Source organism: Vigna angularis, chromosome 6 (assembly GCF_016808095.1).
Source record: "Vigna angularis cultivar LongXiaoDou No.4 chromosome 6, ASM1680809v1, whole genome shotgun sequence".
Classification (NCBI taxonomy): domain Eukaryota; kingdom Viridiplantae; phylum Streptophyta; class Magnoliopsida; order Fabales; family Fabaceae; genus Vigna; species Vigna angularis.
The window spans coordinates 2,578,942-2,598,966 of record NC_068975.1 but is presented as its reverse complement, the minus strand read 5'-3'; the positions used below and the strand labels follow the sequence as shown (position 1 = coordinate 2,598,966).

General features: G+C 34.5%; 1 protein-coding gene across 5 annotated transcripts; it reads right to left on the bottom strand.

The window, feature by feature from the left end:
• Positions 1-3,047: 3,047 nt before the first annotated feature.
• Positions 3,048-8,420, bottom strand: LOC108319811 (vesicle transport protein GOT1). 5 transcript variants are annotated; one of them, XM_017551098.2, is made up of 8 exons: positions 8,204-8,419; positions 6,025-6,337; positions 5,136-5,218; positions 4,136-4,227; positions 3,953-4,033; positions 3,764-3,861; positions 3,600-3,681; positions 3,048-3,312 (listed from the first exon to the last, which is right to left on the bottom strand). In XM_017551098.2, exons 3-8 carry the CDS (start codon positions 5,164-5,166, stop codon positions 3,274-3,276), a joined length of 423 nt encoding a protein of 140 aa, XP_017406587.1. In that variant the 5' UTR covers positions 5,167-5,218; positions 6,025-6,337; positions 8,204-8,419; the 3' UTR covers positions 3,048-3,273. The 5 variants fall into 5 exon arrangements, with proteins under 5 accessions (XP_017406587.1, XP_052735043.1, XP_017406586.1 ...); XM_052879083.1 differs by having other exon boundaries at positions 5,136-5,206; positions 6,047-6,337; XM_017551097.2 differs by having other exon boundaries at positions 6,047-6,337; positions 8,204-8,418.
• Positions 8,421-20,025: the final 11,605 nt, after the last annotated feature.

The following is a 20,025-nucleotide window of genomic DNA, read 5'->3' as shown; positions in this document are numbered from 1 at the left end:
AGGAATGTGATGGTTGAAATGCCTTTTGCGAGGTAACTCCTGTGGTGTACTGAAAATGCCTTCAAAGTACCTAGAATTTCCTACAACTTTGTGTTTTTCTTGGTTGTTAACTGGTTTTGTTCCCACATCCCTTCTCCAATTCAGCATTACCCATCTTCCAAACTAATGTCACCACTTCAATCTCCTTTTCTTTTAATAAAGTTGTTGGAGTCACCACTCTCTTGGTTAAAGAGGGATCCCCTTTTTCAAACGAAGGCAATTCTACTTTTTTCATCCATCCCTGCTGATTTTCTCTTCTTTCTTCCTCTCATTCTTCATCCACCTCTTCTCTTCTTCCTACTCTATTCCTATTTAAAGAATCTTTGCTTCCTTCAGAACCCTTTTCAATATTCTTAAGACTGCGCATAACATCCTCAATCATATCACTGAGCCTTTGAAAGTTGGCTATGGATTCTTCCCTCATTTCCTCAATTTCCCTTTCTAACATGATCACTCTACTCTCCATGACTCTCTTTGTGTTTTTTATTCGGCAGGTCAGACCAATTTGTTAGGTTTCTTGAGAGTAAGAAACCAATCTATAGATCATATATTAGGATTAAACACTCAAAACTAACAATTCAATGTAAGTTCACATTAACATTAACGAAAAACGTAATTAAGGGAACATTCAAACACATCCAAGGGAAATAAATCCTTTCATACAGGATAAACCCTGACCAAACTTAAGAAAATACAACACACCCACTAGAAGGAACCTTTTACTCCTAAAAAGATAACCCTTACTAAACTGAATAACTACCTCTAACCACCCCTAAAGTGTCCAACCACCATTGAATGTCATGAAACTTCTTATTTTGAACCTCTTCCTAACATACACCTTAGGTCTTATGAGAAACACCTAATGTTTGTTAGTTTTCATACCCATCCATACCATTTAATCATAGAATCCACAACAAAGTGTCTTTTTATAGCATATCAAATCCTATTTTGACACTTCTATTTAAAAACATGTTTTCGCATGTAACATAATTCTTAAGTATCATTAAACAAGGGAATTAAAAAAAAAAAAGCTTTTCTCCCTAAAATTGTCTACTATCTTTTTGAACATGATTTACATCATTACTTAAACAAAAATGAAATATTAGCAAACAAAAATAAATTTTGGAAATTTTAAAATATGTTTGAACTTTTTACTCTCAATATTTGTATTGACTTTTTATTTGTTTTGAAAATAACAGGTAATATAAATAAATATAAAATAATGTTAACATTTTAAGATAGAGAAAAAATTGATCCAGTGACAATATAAAATAATTTTACATTGTGATTGAAAACAGTATAAAAAAAACTAGGATTGTGAAGTGGACTATTATATTCTTTAAGATATTATAACTTCTTTTTCCATCATTTTAGTGCTATTAACGTGTAAAGGAGTTTATGTCCTGAACGCCACAAAACCATTTAAGTGTTCCAATCGTATCATACAAGAAATCACCACTCTTCCAATTTTTATATGATAGAAGATTGAAAATCTTAGACGGAAACGCATCTTAATTTTAAATGGATAATCAAGAAGCATTTGTTATATTTAAATACAATGTTACAAGTTTACATATTATAAATCATCCCTAGTCATACATATTGATTAACTATTATAAATAATATGAAATTTTATTTATTATATTTTCTTTCAAAATTTCTACAATTATTTATCAATAGTATGTTTGTATTTATCAAAACTTAAGTACAGTAGTCTTTAAAATCTTGTAATACCTTGTAATATTAAAATCTTGTAATTCTGAAATCTTGTAATAAAAAAAATCATACGTAGTTGCTTCAACTTAATTACAAAATTAAAGGTAAGAATAGTTTCAAACAAAACTTTTAATTGAAAAAGATACAACTTCATACAAAAGTATTATTGTGTTATTTTATCAATAGGTGGAAGAATATAGTATTTAAATAAGCAATAAAAATAGAGATATTTTTGAAGTGGATATACTTAGTCTAAAATATTTAGGCACTTGGTCCAAAACAAATCAATCGGGGATTGAGTGAATACCATTGTAAATACGAAATCTTAAGAAAGGAAAAAGCGAACTCTCAAGTTCATTATAATTTCCAAAACTTTAAGAAAGACCTACACAATCTAGATTTTTAAAGAAAATACAAGCGAGGTCAGCATATCACTGAGCCTAAATAAATATCTTTATAATAGAATCTTATTGAACTCAAATAGGTATTTTTCATAAAAATTAAAAAAAAGTTTTATTTAATATTTTATATAATTTTATATGATCTAAGAGGTAAAATAAATATTCTAACGAATTTACAAAAGTGTTAAAATATTTTTCTACACCTTCTAGACTTAAATTTGATTTCTTTAACTATTTTTTTTTAAAATACGTCATTTTTTTAATAAAGTATAGTTAAGAGTCATTATCTTTTTCATCGTCCATTGAACATTCTAATTACGACAACAACTTTTCAATATAAGATGCATATTATCGAAGAAAACTGTTCATTTTTATTATTTATAAAATGTATTTTACATTTTTATAAGAAATTGCACACGCCATACACACTGAATAGCAAAACATTATTTGAACTTAATTCAAATTTTATATTAAATTTAAATCAAACAAAAACAAATCTCAATTAATTTGTATATTGATTTAGGTTACTATTTAATTACAACGAATCCAGTAAAGCATAAACTCCTATGCTTCAAGTGAAAGTCAACTAAGCTTTCAACATTATTCCGAGGGTTAACTGCGAAGAATCTAATAGATGGCACCACAATGAATTAGGAAGATATTATATTTCAAAAAAATTTAATTCTACAGTCAATCCAACACTCCCTGGAAGAGTGTATTACAAATAAATAAATAAAAATATCAAATCCCCATATTGCTGCGCTAACACCATTTTGATATCATTTAAAATTGTTATATTCCTCTCACAAGTAGTAACACCCCAAGCGCACAAACCTTTCCAGAGATGTCATCTGATTAGAATAGTAATGCAGATGAAATTGAAGAACTGAGAACTCCGAAGACCAATTAATTGATTTTCCATAAGCGTCAGAATCAAAAAGAGACTACAAAGGACTTGTAAAACGAATACAAAAACCATTTTTTCTTTGAATAAAATGGCTATCACACTTTTCTACCATCACAATTCAGACTCGGGTCTCCATATCAGAGTATTATCTTTACAGTGACTTACATATGCGCTTGCTAGCAGCTACATAATCTTCTAAAGTTCCACGTGCTACACGGGCACACGTCTGCCTCTGTATCGATCCAATAACTGCAAGTTGACAGAAAAAGCAGATTTCGATCATTTCAGCATATTATGCACCCAACTTTTCTTTAAGACATTTATCACTGAAAACGTAGAAGTTCAGATCTACCACAGTAACTAAGATTTGTTCAAGACCATGAAAATCCAGTATTGATATAACATGCAGAAGCATAAGATATGATGATAGAAAAAGACATTTCAGCTCAAATTCTAAAACAAATAGCTCTACTAAATGGTAATGTAAATGCTTAAGCAATATGATGAAAGTAAAAAGACATTTCAGCTCAACTTACCGATCGAATGTATGGTTGTTGAAACAACCAACCTAGAACAGGGATCTTCTGAATGAAAACAGCCAGTGTAGGCCAGAAACCACTGCAAAATATCATTTCACCATAAGTCCTAAGCACAAAACATACTTCATATAACAGGATTTCTTTTTTTATTTTGACTAAACCTGAAGAGTACGATGAATCCATAAGACTCCACAATCATGCCCAGAATAGGCCACCCCAATATAAGAATAATGAATCCAATACCAAATGAAATGGTTCCCTACAGAACCAGTAAATATGTAAAAGGTTAGGGTTGAAAATGAACCATGAAGAGACATGGAATGAAGAAAGAAACAGATGACAAAGTTTACCTTGAAATTACTACGTTTCATGAAGAATTGCATGGTGGATTTCAGTCCAATAGTCAGGGAAACTCCAGAAACAAAGAGGATCTGATTTGAGTGACAAGTGTAACAAAAGATATTATTAAGTAGAACCACATAGTTAGCAGAAAGATAAAAAATCATAAGCATGAAATTTGTCATAACACTTACATTTCCCATTGCAAGCAATCCCTTGTCAAAGAAGAACATAACACCAAGGAATGAGAAAAATATTCCAAAGCCCGTTAATCCCAATCCAATCTCTGTTTAATGTGGCAATGCAAGCATTAAATTTCAGAAGATATTAGAACGATAAAAAGATATGCCAGCAATAAAACATATATATTTAACCTTGTCATTTTGTTAGTCAAGATTACAGAACAAGTACGAAAAAGCAAGAGAACTAATAAATGTTTTAAAAACTGATATCTAGAAAGATTTCTTGCTAAGAAAATAGGTTCACAGCACTGGTATAGCTGCTATAGCATTGTGCAGACATATTGTTACTTCTACATCAAGAAAGGATTCAGCAAAATATTTATACAAGTAATGACTATTTTAATACTATCAAAAGAGATTTCAAAATACGAAAAATAAAAACATGTTTAATCTCTCGCTTAGGATGGATAGAATTGACAGAAATTATGCTCTTTTCCTTTTCCTCTTATTTCACCTTGACCTCCTATATGGACAAAACCCACCATGCTCCCAGCATAATGCATAAACACAACACATGGCCCACACTGCCAACTTCTCCTCAAAGGAGCTTTGATAAAAAAAAAAAAAAAACAAGATAAGTAGTAGTAGGTTGCAGACAAATTTTAAAATCTCTAGGCGTTATTCAAAAAGACAGAAAAGCATAATGTGCATGCATATTTGGACTCGCTAAAAGAACTTCGCTAACTCCAGAAAAAATTAATGGTCTTTCACAAATTATATGATTTAAATCCTCTAACAAACTATTGATAAAACCCTGAAAATAAAAAATACACAGGGTATTTTGACAAGATAGCATTTCTTCAAAATAAATTAATTCAATCACTAATTTATTTATGGAATTATTGCGGACTCTAATAACCTCTACCCTCGTTCCATATGCTTGAATACTAAAGACAGAAAACCAAGTCATGCGATAACATTATTGCCAGCAAAAACATCAAATTCCACTTACTCTTTCGATCATTCATTTCGAAGGAAACCATTTTATACCAATGATTGAGACGTCCTAGTGTCTTACTTTCACTGAAACAAATGCTGGAAGAAAATAAGTCAGTTAATAAAAATCATATGAAATGCTTACAAATATTCTCTCCTCAACTAGTTTGACTAAAGAACACACAGCAACACCAAAGCCAAACATAAATCTCAATAAAAGGAAAAATTCCAGGAGAATCGAGAGTTAAGTATGAAAAATCTTAAAATATAATGTGCAAATTTGGTCCTTGGAAAATAGGGTTTACATAAGTTTTCCATGTGGATACCTTTTTCATCTCCCTAATCACTTTATCTCTCTTCCTCCTTGAACCAAATGTTCTCTAATAGCAACCGTAGGGAAGCCATAAGCATACCCATTCTCCAATCAGCAGTTTTCATACACATACAGAAATACATCCTCCCAATTGTGTTTACATCCTTAGTCACTTTGAAGCACAGCAGGCATAACATACACACACATGCATGGGTCTGAGAAAATTAAGAAAGCAAGCAACAACAAATTCATTCTTTACAAGTTTCAACAGTTAACAGGTTGACAAAAACACAGTAGAAAATTTCCCCATAGAGATCATCAAAGGCTCAAACATCCCTCCATAGTCCATACCATTACTTAGAAAATCAAAAATTCCTGTAACCTAAACAAAAATCACTTGACTGGTAAGTACAACAAATCATCAGTCATTAATACCAAAAATCCATTATTTAAATCCAAAATAACTCCAGAAACTACACCTCAAGCAATCATCATTTATTAAGGAACTTAACCCAGAAATCCTTTCATCATTTATACCCGGTAGCAACTAGCAAACATAATTCCAAATCAGAAATAGCAATATTCCCCTCACCAAAATCTACAATAACACCAACCTCCTCCTTCCAAATATCCATAAGAAACATAAAGGTCCAGTCGAACTCAGCACACCCCTACAATCTGCAATCACCTCATCAATTCCCCCCAAACTCAGGTAGACAGTAATTGAACAATTACTGAACCAATTTTGAGACAGAATCCCATATGCCCAGCAACAGCTGTCAACAGCCACAATCAACTCTGTAATATCTGATACCCTACCAATGGGATTTCACAGACCAGAAACTCAATCATCCTGGCAGAATTTATTCCCTTCTCTGCTGCTAAACCCTTTCCCACAGTCTTGCCTGAAACATTGAACGCCCTGAACCATGACTGACCTCAAAAGAGAAGACAAAATGCTATGAATTTGGAAATTACAATACGTTCCTTATTTTGGGGCAAAAGCCCTAAGATTTTGATCTTGCAGTTTTTTTTTTCTTTTTCTGTTTTAGCAAAAGAATTATGTTTTATTCCTAATTTTAGAGAATGAATTTTTCAGTGGTGACATCATGTGGATGAAGGAAGCATAAATGTACCACAAGAGCTCCTAACATGTAATTTAGGATTCTGTTAATTGCCATCCTAAACAGAAGGACCTACGCAGTGCCATTAGCTAGTTTCAAGGATTAATAAAATAAAACAGCAAAGTCCTAATAGTTTAAACCCTGGCAAAGATACATGGTCAATCAACTACAATTAGTGAAACCAAAATATAATCAACTCAAATACATCAACTAGTGTTACTTAGTAATTAACAGCAAGCTGTAACATCGCCATAGTCAAAAGAAGTGGCCCTAAGCTGCTATGGGATTCAAAGTTCAAAACGAATTTTCAGTAGTAGATTTCCACACACTATATCGGCAATACTGTGTTATAGGCAACATAAACCCATAGCACTAGGGTCTGTTTTAGGGTCAAATTGCGATTTGTCTAACATTTTCTAATGAAATTTTTGCTTCAGAAAAATAATGGGATTTAAACACTTCTTCCTTAACAATTCACAGAAAAAGTTACCTCTCATTTAACTTCTGTTCCTTCACTCTTTCCCGGACTTAATATTTCCGTGTACTGTTCTTTTTCCGTTAGATTTCCCACTTCCCATTCTGCTCATTTTTATCTAATGTGATACGTTCTTTTAATATTAACTTCACCATCACCTTTCATTTTTTTGACTTCATTAGTATGGTTTTTATCGCTCTTAGATCAATGGTGATTATGTGTGTAAAGTGGCATATTATTCATGATGAAATTCTTTAACTTAGGGCTCTTTTTTCGGTTTTTTAGAACTTCTATTAGTACTATTATAAATTACTTAGTTTGAATTATAATGTTCAAAATAGCACTAATTCTAATTCCCACTCTCCCACAACAACATTTTCAGGGCTAGCCACAAAGCACCACTTCCCAGGATTTAAAATATGCTATTGTCGATCTCTATTATGTTCTGACAACTTCAAATATTCAAAATCAGTACCTTTACGCAAATTAAACTGCGTCAATCAGCATCCATTTAAAAGTCAATACAAATGTAATAGATGAAAAGAAAAAGAAAATGGAAATTTAAACAAAAAAGGAAACAGCAAAACTTAAGCACCAAAGATCATCCATGAGTAATCCTTATAGAAAATAGTCGCATTAGCCTTGCTACTTCAATAGTGAAAACCCAAAAATCCACAACTAACTGTAACAAAGGCCAGATCTACGAAACTATCAAACTACAGCATGGCAAACACAATAATCGACAATAACAGAAACAAATACATAACAAACTAGAAAGCTAATGCTTCCGCGAGAATATTTACTTGCCACTGTCCCATTCTAATTAACCAAATTCAACAAAAAACAACGGTTGAGAACACAAACAAGTAACACGTTTTAACGATTCGGAACAGGAATTTCTCGCGGCAACATGCTTTCGTGCTTTGAAAAACGCAAACACGAAACACAGAAAACACGTTCATGCCGCGAACGCTTGTTAATTAGAGAGAGAGAGAGAGAGAGAGAGAGAGAGAGAGAAACCTCCAAATTAGAAGATGAAAAAATTGATTCGAACAGAAAAATATATTGAAGCGCTTGGATCTCACATCGCATAGTAGTTACGGCTAAAAAATGAAAGGGATCCAGCAACAGGAACAGCACAATCTTCAGATTCACAAAAAAAAAATGATTACCGGTTAACCTAGCGCGGAGTCTCCGGGAAGAGGTGGTGACCGGCGGCGGATACGGCGGGGGAAGTTGTGATTCGACGGCGAAAATGGAAGTGATTTTATGGAGAGACGCGTGAGAATTGAATCTACGTTGGTCAGCCAATAGAATAACAGGTACTTTAAGTCGTCTGTGTTAAGAAATAAGTGTTACTAAGTATTTTATTTTTGTGTTAACTTAGAGGCAAAGACTGAAGTGGGTTGAATTAGTTCTATATGTGACGAGTTTCTCGTGAAAGATTAACATCGAAAAATGTATAAAAGAAATAAAACTATTTTTTATAAAATTAAAATTAACTTCAAATTTACAAACTTCTTTTGTAATTTAGTTTATGGTTGATGTTTGTCGCAACCGGAATCGCGACGGGACGACGATCCAATAAAAGAAGAGATATTTTGAAAAAGAGATTTTGGAGTCGCCACCATAGTTTATTCTGGAAAACTACGGAAAAACCATAAAATGATAAGGCATGGTCAAATTGAACCAGATTCTTGGTTCAGGAGTCGGTTACATGTAGGGAAGGTATTAGCACCCTACAACGCCTGCCCTAAGGCAGTACCTTTAACTAAATGCGCGAATGTGGATGTGGGTTTCAAAGTGTTTAACTTTCCCTTAAAATAAAACTCAAAAGAAACAAACAATATTTTTTAGCTTTTTGGGGCCCGACAAGGATTGACCTTGCTCCTACGTATTCTCATGTGAGAAATCAGGGTTACGTAGTTCTTTTGAAACTGTTTGAAAATTTTGTTTGAAAATAGTTTGAGAGATTTGTTTGAGAATGATTTTGGATAAATTTGGATTTTTGGGAAAGTGAACCTGACAAGGACTGGCCTTGCTCCTACGTATCTCCACTTTTGATGGAGAATCAAGGATCACGTAGTTCTGGAAGGCGATATTGTTTGTAGTTTTGAAAAAAGTGAATGTTTTTAGTTTTTTGATGATTTTATATTTTATTTTTATTTAAGAAAGAGAAAAGGTTTTTAGCACAAGGACGATGCGTGCGATCACACATGTGCCTAAACCTTTAAAACATATTTTTGTAATTTTGATGAAAGAGAAAAGGTTTTTGGCACAAGGACGATGCGTGCGATCACACATGTGCCTAAACCTTTGAAACATTTTTTGGTATTTTTGAAGAAAGAGAAAAGGTTTTTGGCACAAGGACGATGCGTGCGATCACACATGTGCCTAAACCTTTGAAACATATTTTTGGTGTTTTGATGTAAGAAAGAGAAAAGGTTTTTGGCACAAGGACGATGCGTGCGATCACACATGTGCCTAAACCTTTAAAACGTATTTTTGGCATTTTGATGTAAGAAAGAGAAAATGTTTTTGGCACAAAGACGATGCGTGCGATCACACATGTGCCTAAACCTTTAAAACGTATTTTTGGCATTTTTGAAGAAAGAGAAAAGGTTTTTGGCACAAGGACGATGCGTGCGATCACACATGTGCCTAAACCTTTGAAACATATTTTTGGCGTTTTGATGTAAGAAAGAGAAAAGGTTTTTGGCACAAGGACGATGCGTGCGATCACACATGTGCCTAAACCTTTAAAACGTATTTTTGGCATTTTTGAAGAAAGAGAAAAGGTTTTTGGCACAAGGACGATGCGTGCGATCACACATGTGCCTAAACCTTTGAAACATATTTTTGGCGTTTTTGAAGAAAGAGAAAAGGTTTTTGGCACAAGGACGATGCGTGCGATCACACATGTGCCTAAACCTTTAAAACGTATTTTTGGTATTTTGAAGAAAGAGAAATATTATTATTTTATTTATTTATTTTTTTGTGATTTCTGTTCAATTAAAAAAAAGTGAGTGTATGCAGTGTTTAACAAATAAACAAGACAAATACAATACAGAGGGATGGGAGTTATCTTACAAGGGGATTACACAATAAAAAATAATGACCAGACAAAATAATAAAATTAAGAAACTAAAGCGTAAAAAATAAAACAAGAGAAAAGCTCAATTAAATTAGGGGTACAGATATAAAAACCAGGGGTGCCAAGTGAAATTGAAGCTCCTTTGTTTGGGTCAATGTTCCTTTTTCTCCAACTTTGGATCCACTAGGGGTGTAAACATTAAAAAAGGGGGTGCCACTGGGTATTGGCTGCTCAGGCCCGAGGGCCCCAAAACTTCTTCCCAGCAGCAGCATTAGGGGTCCGCTCACATCTTCCTCATTCTTTCTTGTCTCTCTCTCATACCGGCCACCCAGGGAGGGGTCCGTATCCGTCAAGATACCAGGGCGCCTCCTTTGTATAGTGCCTTCCGCCTCTTCACAGATATACTTGGGTTCCCTTTTTGGTGATTCATATCTGTTTTGGCGTTCCTTATTGCTAGAGCAATGAATGGGTGTCGATGAGTCTGATGTTCATGGGGTCAGGGGTATTCTATCGTGTTTGGGTTGTTGGGAAAGGGTGTAGCCGTGGGTGAAAAAAGAAAAAGTGGTAGAGGTGGTTACGGGTTTTGGGGCTGAGGAATTTCCAGTGAATAGGTGAATAGTACGAAGTGTATGATAGGTGATGGGTGTTTGGTGATGGAAATGAAGAAGAAATGGTGTTGGCCGTGAGGTAAAGATGATGATGTTGGAAATAGTATATGGATGAAGATGAGGTGCTGGTTCAGTGTTGGAACAGTGTGGGAGATGAAAGTGATGCTATTGGTCGAATGGTAAGGATGAAGTTGGTGGGTTTGGAGTGGACGAGTATGGGTGTTTGACCGTGGGTGTTAGCAGTGGCCGTGGGTGTCAAGATGGTTGGATGTGACGATTGTTCGGTAATAACAGACATATACAAATATTCACAACACATCTATTTAACAACAATACATGCAAACTCAACCCATGCAAACTTAGCAACAACATGACAGAGAGACAACGTTCAAAGGCAACGTAACCAACATATTCAAAGACAAGTAACCAAACTCAGTAGAACAAGGAGTGGGAAGCATTACTAACCTCTTGAAGCTTGGTTCACTCTTTGCTAATCCCGTGCGTCCGATGTCTTCTCCTTCCTCATGGCTAGCTTGCCTTTTTCGATAAGGTGCTCCACCCTCTGAATGTGGAGTGTTGTAGCGTGAGGGAGTATTGACTGAAGATCGATGTTGGCCGTGAGGTATAAGGATGCAGGTTGGAGAAATGGCGAGTTCTTCTGTTGTACGTGATGGAGGGTGGCTGCTGGATTCTCACGCTTCTACTTGTTGTTGGTGGCTGGACCGTGTTTCCTTTCCAAGCTGTTGTCCGTATCATCCTTCCAAGTGAAAGCTCCTTTCCCCATAACCAACTGGACGGTGTTTCTACTGCCGAGAAGCTCCTGGACAGCTTGCATGCATGAGAGTTGCTGCACCGGTTTCTGGAAGTTGCAAGGGTGGTGAGTTTCTTCCAGGTCGTGAGTATTCTTTCAAGCTTGGATGGGAGCTACTTGCTGGGACTCTTTCTCGGTGGTTGATGGATTGTGATTGAAGCTGGAGCTTGAGTCTGGTTTGGTGAGTATGATAAGTGTTGAGAGGGAAGAGGATGGGTGATGGAGAATGGAGATATGAGGCAGGCAGTGATAGGGAGTTTCACGGTGGTAACAGGGTTGAGAAGGTGATGGCATGCGGTGACTGCCACTGTAGTGTTGGGTTAGATGGGGAATGTGATGAAGATGGGGGTGCGGTTTAAGAGGAGGAGAAGTTTGGCTGGGAGTAGTGAGGCAAGGTGATAGTGTGGCGGTGACTAGGATGACAGCGGCGGTTGAAGCATGGAGGCAGCAACTTGGCGGTTTGGGTGGAAGGTTTCCGAGGAAGATGATGACGGTGTTGGACCGGTCACGGTGGTGAGTTACAGTGGTGCAATGTTCATTAGAGTGCAAAAACGAATTGGTTCAACCCATGACTGTTGGTTCAATATTTCAGGTTCTCAAAATCTGTCTTGTCTCTGGCCGAGTGGTTATTGATGGTTCCGGGTGAATCAGGTGAGTAGTGTGAGGGGAGGAGATGAAGGTCCGTGGTGTTTGGTCCCGTGAGTTGGTAATGAATGAAGAAACCAAGGACCGAAGATCGTGGGTTCACGTGACCTCTCCCCTTGCTTATCAGAAAACCCCAATACAATAATGGTGCAAAAGGTAACTTTACAGAGTAGCAGAGATGGGCAGCCGCTCCAGATGGATGCTCGTGGGAGACAGACTCAGGTGGGAGTCTGTTGATCATCCACTAATAAACCTGTCCACCATAGCAGACCTCCACTACCTTGTCCACTGATTCATAAAAATATATCTTCTGGTGGCTTCGTTGGCGATGAGTGGAGCACTCATTGAAGTGGATGGTGGAATCTGTTACGGTGGGGAATAGTGGGAATCATCGGTGGCAAGTTCAGACCATTCTTTTTAAGTGCAGCCACCACTATTCGGACGCTCGGTCAAACAGAAAACGAACGACCATTCATATTACATGAACGAACGCTCAGACCGAGCGCTCACGAGGTGAAACATGGCCGAACGCAAACAGTAGCCAAGAACGAACGTTCACAAGGTCAACCAAAGAATACCGAACGCTCACAATCTGAATTATACCGAACGCTCACAATCAATAATACAGAACCAAGAGCGAACGTTTAGAACTCATCTTCTGAGAATAAAAATTTAAGGACGAACGCCCAAGATCACTAAACCACAACGAACGAACGCTCGAAATTGTCTATGCTTTTGACGAGCGCCTTAACACGCAAATTGCCGAACGCTATACAGGTCCTGACATGAAAACGAACGCTGGGCTGAGAAATGACGAACGCTGAGGGCTCACGGTTTAGGACGAACGGTCACAGCATCAGTGGGAAGAACCGAACGCGCTCAATGGAGGACGAACGATCGCGCCATGTAGAGGACGAACGATCCTCGAGAACGATCAATAACGCTCGTCCTAAAACTGAGGCGAAGATGAACGAACGGTATGGGACGAACGTTCAACAATTGGAGCGCTAGATGTCGCTTGGGACGGACGGTTGCACAGTTGAAGAAACCGAACGGTCAGTCAGGGAAGAGGACGAACGGCTTATGCGAAAGAGGACGAACGGTTCGAAACAGAGGACGAACGTCCTAAATTAACACATGGCCGAACGGCCGAATAGTGAACGCTTGAGGATGACCGAACGGTTGAACATGAGAATTGCCGAACGTCCTAAAAGTGTGAAAGGCCGAACGCTCAAGCAGTCGCTACTGGGCGAACGGTCGCATAAGGCGAGGACGAACGGTCCGAAAGGCTGAGGACGAACGGTCGCGCCATGTAGAGGACGAACGTTTGAAAGTTGGAACGATCAGGACGAGCGTCTGGGCCTGAGAAATGCCGAACGTCCTAAAGACTCACGTTTGAGGACGAACGTCCTATCGTCATGTTCGAAAGTTGATCATGAAGGACGAACGGTCCGCGAAAACGTTCGGTCCAACTACAGTTTTATTTTTGTTATTATATACTTTCATTTGTATTTATTTATTTATTTATTTATTTTTTTGATATTTTTGAAAATAAATTTTATTTAATCAACCCGGACGAAATTGAGTGTTGACAATGTTTCTTGTTAGGTTAAAGTTGTGTGTTTAATGAAATTAGTTTAATGGGTATGCATTTTTGATGTAAATATTGTTTATTATTAATAATTAGAAAATTATTCAAAGTGTTAAAACTACTAATTATATTTAATTTCTTTTAATTCTGATGCATTTTTTAAGATACAAAATGTTATTTTATTATTGATAATTACAAAGCAACGTTGGTGATTGATAAATTCTAAGCCATGACTTTATAGTGAAAAGGAAATTGAATATCATTTTCATTTCTGGATAGCTTCAAAAACCCTAAGTTCAATATATCCTGTTAGCTATTCCTTCTTCCTCGTGATAATATTTTTATACTAATAAATAACTATAAATATACAATTTCTTAAAATATTATTTTATCCACTTAGTCATTTCACGTTGCTTAAGAATTGTACTGAAAAAAAAGTTTAAATAGTCATTTTAAAAAACAAAACTATAAAAACGAATAATACTTCAAATGATATTATCCATCCTAACGATATTATTCGAGAAACTTCGAATATGAAAACATTTAAATATCCATTTTCAGTGCCCTCAGTCTCAATACAAGGTTATTTGCACCTATAAAAAAATGATAAAAACTAATTTTCATAAATTTTGTGAGAAATACTATTATCACTAAATAATATTTCTAATTACAAATTCAAGAACTGGAAATTGTAAAAGATCATACAAAATTATACAAAAGATAAACCTACATATATTAATCTTTTATAATTTCAATACCCTTTCTTTCTATTATTTGTGACCGTGCAGACTTTTATATATAAAAATCTGAACACTAAAAACACTATATAAATATAGAATAATTCATTTTATAGGCAATCTTGTAAAATTCTAAAGCTTCAAATTTTATTTATTGTATTACCTCTTCACAATAAATTCTTAATAAGGTATGTAATTAGATATTTGAAAACTAAAATTCCTAGTTTAGAAATATAAAAGAGTAAAACATTGTATTGTATGTAGTAAACATTATTCAGCTTCATCAATATTAATCTCTTCTTAGAATAATTGGAATACACAACACATTTACTTGTAGTTTGTCAAAGATCGAGCACTATTTAAGTAAAGTTTAATATATGTCGCATACAGAATACTAAGTATTATCTGCTAAAGGTTAATAACTGTTTACTGAAAGGTTAAGAAAGGTTCAGTAAAGGTCAAGATTTGTCTGTTGAAGGATAGGTACATCATATGTCGCATACTAAGTATTGTGTGTTCCTTGCCAAAGATCAAGTGCAGCCTACTGACGGACTCATGCCTCTTGCCAAGGGCTATGTGTTACTTGCTAAGACCTGATATCATCCACCCATATCTAAATGCCCTTTGCCAAGAGCTACATGTCGAGGCTAAGTGTTGCTTGTTGAGAACCATGTGTGTAAAGCCTCCAAATTTAGGATGATAGGAGTTGTTACAAAAATAAATAAATTTCAAACTTTTATCATAGCGCGAAAACCTACTTTTCAAAAACCTCAATAATTAAACGTCCATTATTTATTCAAAACATAATAGTTCCAAAAACCTTATCCAATTACATTATTCAAAAATAATTAAAATAATGAAGGAAATAAAGAACTCCTATTACATTGTATCAAATGTTCAAACACAATAACTTTAAGAGAAAATCCCAAATATGTCCCCCGTCATCTCTCAAATCTATCATGTATCAGCAACATCTTCAACATCATCTGCTCACGTATAACACATTATACGATCATCACCGATAATTTCATTCATAAACACACAACACAAACATGTATAAGGTAAGTTACCGATAAAACAATCATAAAATAGGATTCATACATACTGATTATATCAACAATAATCAAACAGCCCATGCATAGAAGTATTACCCATAGAATTCCTAATCCTATAACATAAAACAATTCAATCATTTTAAATTACTCGATCCTTGATCATCGATCCGCAATGTTATCACAAACATCATAAACATAGACTGACCATATATCCTCTCAACAACACACCTATGCTAACTACACCACATGATACTATCATTATCATCTTAGCATTCCTTTGGAGCATCATCGTCATTACAATCATCAACACATGTGTTTTTGTAAGAGGATCGTTTAGATAAGAGAAGAGATAATTGCACAAGTGTTTTTATAGTGGTTTGCTCCAACTAAGCTACGTCTAATCTCCTCCACAGAGGGTTCCACCATAATCTTCACACGATTACAAATGAGTATTAGCATCACTCCTGGTCTTTGAGTATATGCGTCACTCTTGGTACTCAACAACCCTAGTTGAGATTTTCTTGGAGTATTAGCACCACTCCCGATACTCAGCAACCCTAGCCTATATTTACTTGAGTATTCGAACCACTCCCGGTACTTAACAACCTTGCTAAGATTCCTCAACTCAAATTGAGTTCAGTTGTAAGTATTTTAATTCTCTTTAGAATTGCAATCAACGATTTCTTACAAGTAGTTCAGACTATATCTCTCGTAAAGAGGATTTGATTACAATACAAAGCAGTCTAACACTCTCAGATGTTTTTGTCTTTTCTCTTAAAATAGTAAGCAATACAATAATGAAGTTTGAGAGGATTTCTTTTCTCTTTTTCTATTCTCTTCTCTTTTCTCTTCTTCAGCTTAGACTCATTCTTTTTCTTGAGCTTTTTGCTTTCTTTTCTCTTGAATGCTTATAGACGAATGTTTTGTTGTAAGCTTCTCACTTGGCTATCCTCTTAAGTTATCCTCTTAATTTTATTTTCGAAAGCTCTTCTATTTAAAGGCTTCGTGAATATTTGTCCGTTAGACTTGAGCTTTTAGTCTTGATACTCGTGTTTTCTCTTTCTTCTTCGTATAACAGCTGTTAGGTAAGTCAACTTGTCAAAGTAGACATGTTTTTTCAGTACCTTGCTTGAAGTAGGTTGTACGTTCCTTTTGGGTATGGCTTCAGGAGAAGAACATTTTGTGAATATCTCCTTTGTCCCTAACGTTCACCTTTTATGTTTGATTTGTAGCTCGATGGATGTGTGTAGAACCACTGAAATAATTGATTATCATAAGCGATAATCAATGATCACAGTGTAGTTTTGGGTAATTATGAACGTTTCGGGAATAATTTATTATCAATTATTATAATCGATTATCACGGTGTTTTGATGAAGAATGGACGTGGACCAAGCTTGAGGAGCTGTAGAATGTTATGATAATCAAAGAATAAGATTAATGGTTATGTTTAGGGTCATGTTTGACGTATGATTGAGGTTGGAGCATGAGTGAGTGTTAGGGTGTATCTGAGTATGTGGTTGATGAACATGAGAGTGGAGGATAGGTCTACTAGTTGTACCTAGTAAATACTGGTTCTATCTGTGGATAGGTGCTTGCTTTTTCCTTGTGTGGAAAGGAATGGTTGTTCGGGTATTGAGCTTTCCTTTTGTGGGGGTGATGGTGTTTCCTTGTGTGGCAGGATTACATGTTTCTTAGCTGGATTATGGGACTACTCGAACATATCTGTAGGGGAAGCTACAGATTGGTATGTAGGAGTGATTACAAGCGGGTGAGGTAAGGTATAGGAGTGAGATTGACTTTTTCCACTAGGGTGTTCATGGAACGGTGATGCTCATGGTGTTATTCATGACTGGAATAGTCGTGATGGTGGTGTATCTATAATGATGATCATGGTATTTGAGATGCTCCAAGTAATGTTATGTTGATAGTGGTGTTACTATAATGGTTATAGTAAGTAGTTATAACATGTGTTAATGAGTGGATAGACCAAAGATTTATGTGTAAGATGTTAGTAATGACATCAATGGTCAATGAATCAAGGATCGAGGATCGAGAATTAAGTAATTCATTATGATTAAGTTGTCATGATAGAGGATTAGGAATATTATTGTTATTAGCATTGGGTATTGGATGGTTTATGGTTGATTCAGTGTTTTATATCTTACTATTATTATGATTGTTTTATCGGTAGTTTACCCCATACATGTTTGTGTTTGTGTGTTGTGAATGAAATTATCAGGGATGATCGTATAATGTGGTATACGTGAACAAATGATGTTGTAGATGGTGCTGAGGCATAATAGATTCGAGAGATGGCAAGGAACAAACTTGGGATTTTTAATGAAAGCTATTTTTGTTAAATTTAATACAATGTAGTTATAGTTATTTTACTTCATTCGTTATTTCCATTATATGAATAATGTAATTGGAAAAGTCTTTTGGAACTCATATACTTCGAATAAATTATGCATGTTTAAATATTATGGTTTTTGAAAAAATATGTTTTCGTGCTATGATAGAAAGTTGAAATTTAGGGATTTTGAATAACTCGTGACACCCTAGAAATTAGGGCGTTACAATAGTCATAGGTTGAAGTCAATGTGTGAGAGTAAGCATGATTTTTGCAATACTATATCAAAATTATGTTGTACGATCTCTTCAGCTCGACTTTTGATAGAGAGAACATTTTATGAATGTCTTCTTTGTTTCTAACGTCCACTCCTGACTTGTTCACAATGGAGCAGGTGGATACTTGTAATAGGCATTTGCACAAAGTAGAGTATAAATGCATGCTGACAAATATGTCCTTTTCTTTTTTACTTTTGTTGTTTGAAACGTTATGCATTTAATGCTTTATATTGCATGTTCAAAACAAGTTCGTCAACTTTTCTATGTCTAGGAGCTTTTGAAAAGATACCAATATTGATCATAAAGTTTTCATCGTTGGATGAAAATAACCTTTTGTATCAAGGTATCGTTTAGCGCTTCGTTTAATAATCTGTGTTTAGTACTAGAGCGCGTTTAGGAAAGTGTTTTTCAACATATTTTGTTTGAAGCGTTGTTTACAACTTTAGCACGTTGAAAAACATTATGTAGCACATGTTGCTTTGTTTAACAAGATACAGAAGAAGTGTGTTTATCAAAGATATTGTCTAATGATGCTCTACTATCATAATAACATGTTTAATAAGACATTACTTAACAATGCGTTTACTTAATCATCATGGATTGACCTTTTCATAATAATACATCGTTTAATAGTGAGTCTATTATCAATAGAATCGTTTGGTCCTAGTTTACTAAAACTTTTTCTTTGTTCGTTCAGATGTTGTAACAGTTGTTTCATACAACATCTTTCATTCAACTATATTTATTATATAGGAATTATACTTTGTCAAATACTCATTTTGTTTATTATACTTTAAAACATGAAAGTGTTAGACGATCCTATCTTATAAACGATCCTATCTTATAAACGATCTTGTCTTAACACACTATTCCTATCTTAACATACTTCAAAACATCAATCAAATCTCTCATAAACTTTCATAAATTTTACTTCTAAATTCATTATCTATCACTCCAAAATTCCTTAAAAAGTAACAATTTATTCTCAAATTCACTCACTCTTCCTCGAGAACATACCCTAAATTTTGAAAAAAAAATAAATTATTCGAACATTTATAGACAAAAATAGTTATTTTAGTTTCTAAATGTGTAAAAGATCTTCCAATTATATTACATTGTTAATTTCTGAAAAAGATAAAATATAATTTTTGGACTGATATAATAATGGTTGACTGTATAGTGTTTTTTTATTAAATTGTAATATTAGAAATGTATTTAAATTTTTTACACATTCAGGAATTTAATAAAGTTTTCTATTATTTTAAAGACTAAATTAGCCTCTTACATATTTCTTATTTATTTAATAATTAATATGTTAACTATAACTTAAATAAAATAATTTATAAAAGTTAAAAATTAATATTTTAAAATATAAAGACTGGAATTTTTTTTATAAAAAGTTTGAAAGATTTAATTATTATTCATCGTATATTAATAATGCAAAAAAAAATTATAATATCCCCTTATTATTTTTTTATATGATTAAATATTGTAAAATTTATAATAATTATCTTTAAGTTATATGGTTACAAATGAATTGATTCTTATTTAAAAAAGTTTACGCATAAACCAAATTACTAAGATGTATAAGAGCAATTCATGGTCTATCCTAATTAAATTTATTAAGAATATTGTTTCATCAGCCACTTCTATTTAATGGCCCACAAGTATTTGATTTCATGATTGAAATTTTTTTCAATTTAAGAAAGTGTATAATTTAAAACAGAGTTTTGAAAATTTCACATCAACTATCCATATAATAAAAAATAACATATAAACAGATTACAGATTTTATTTTAAAAACCTATTTTATGTGATTAAG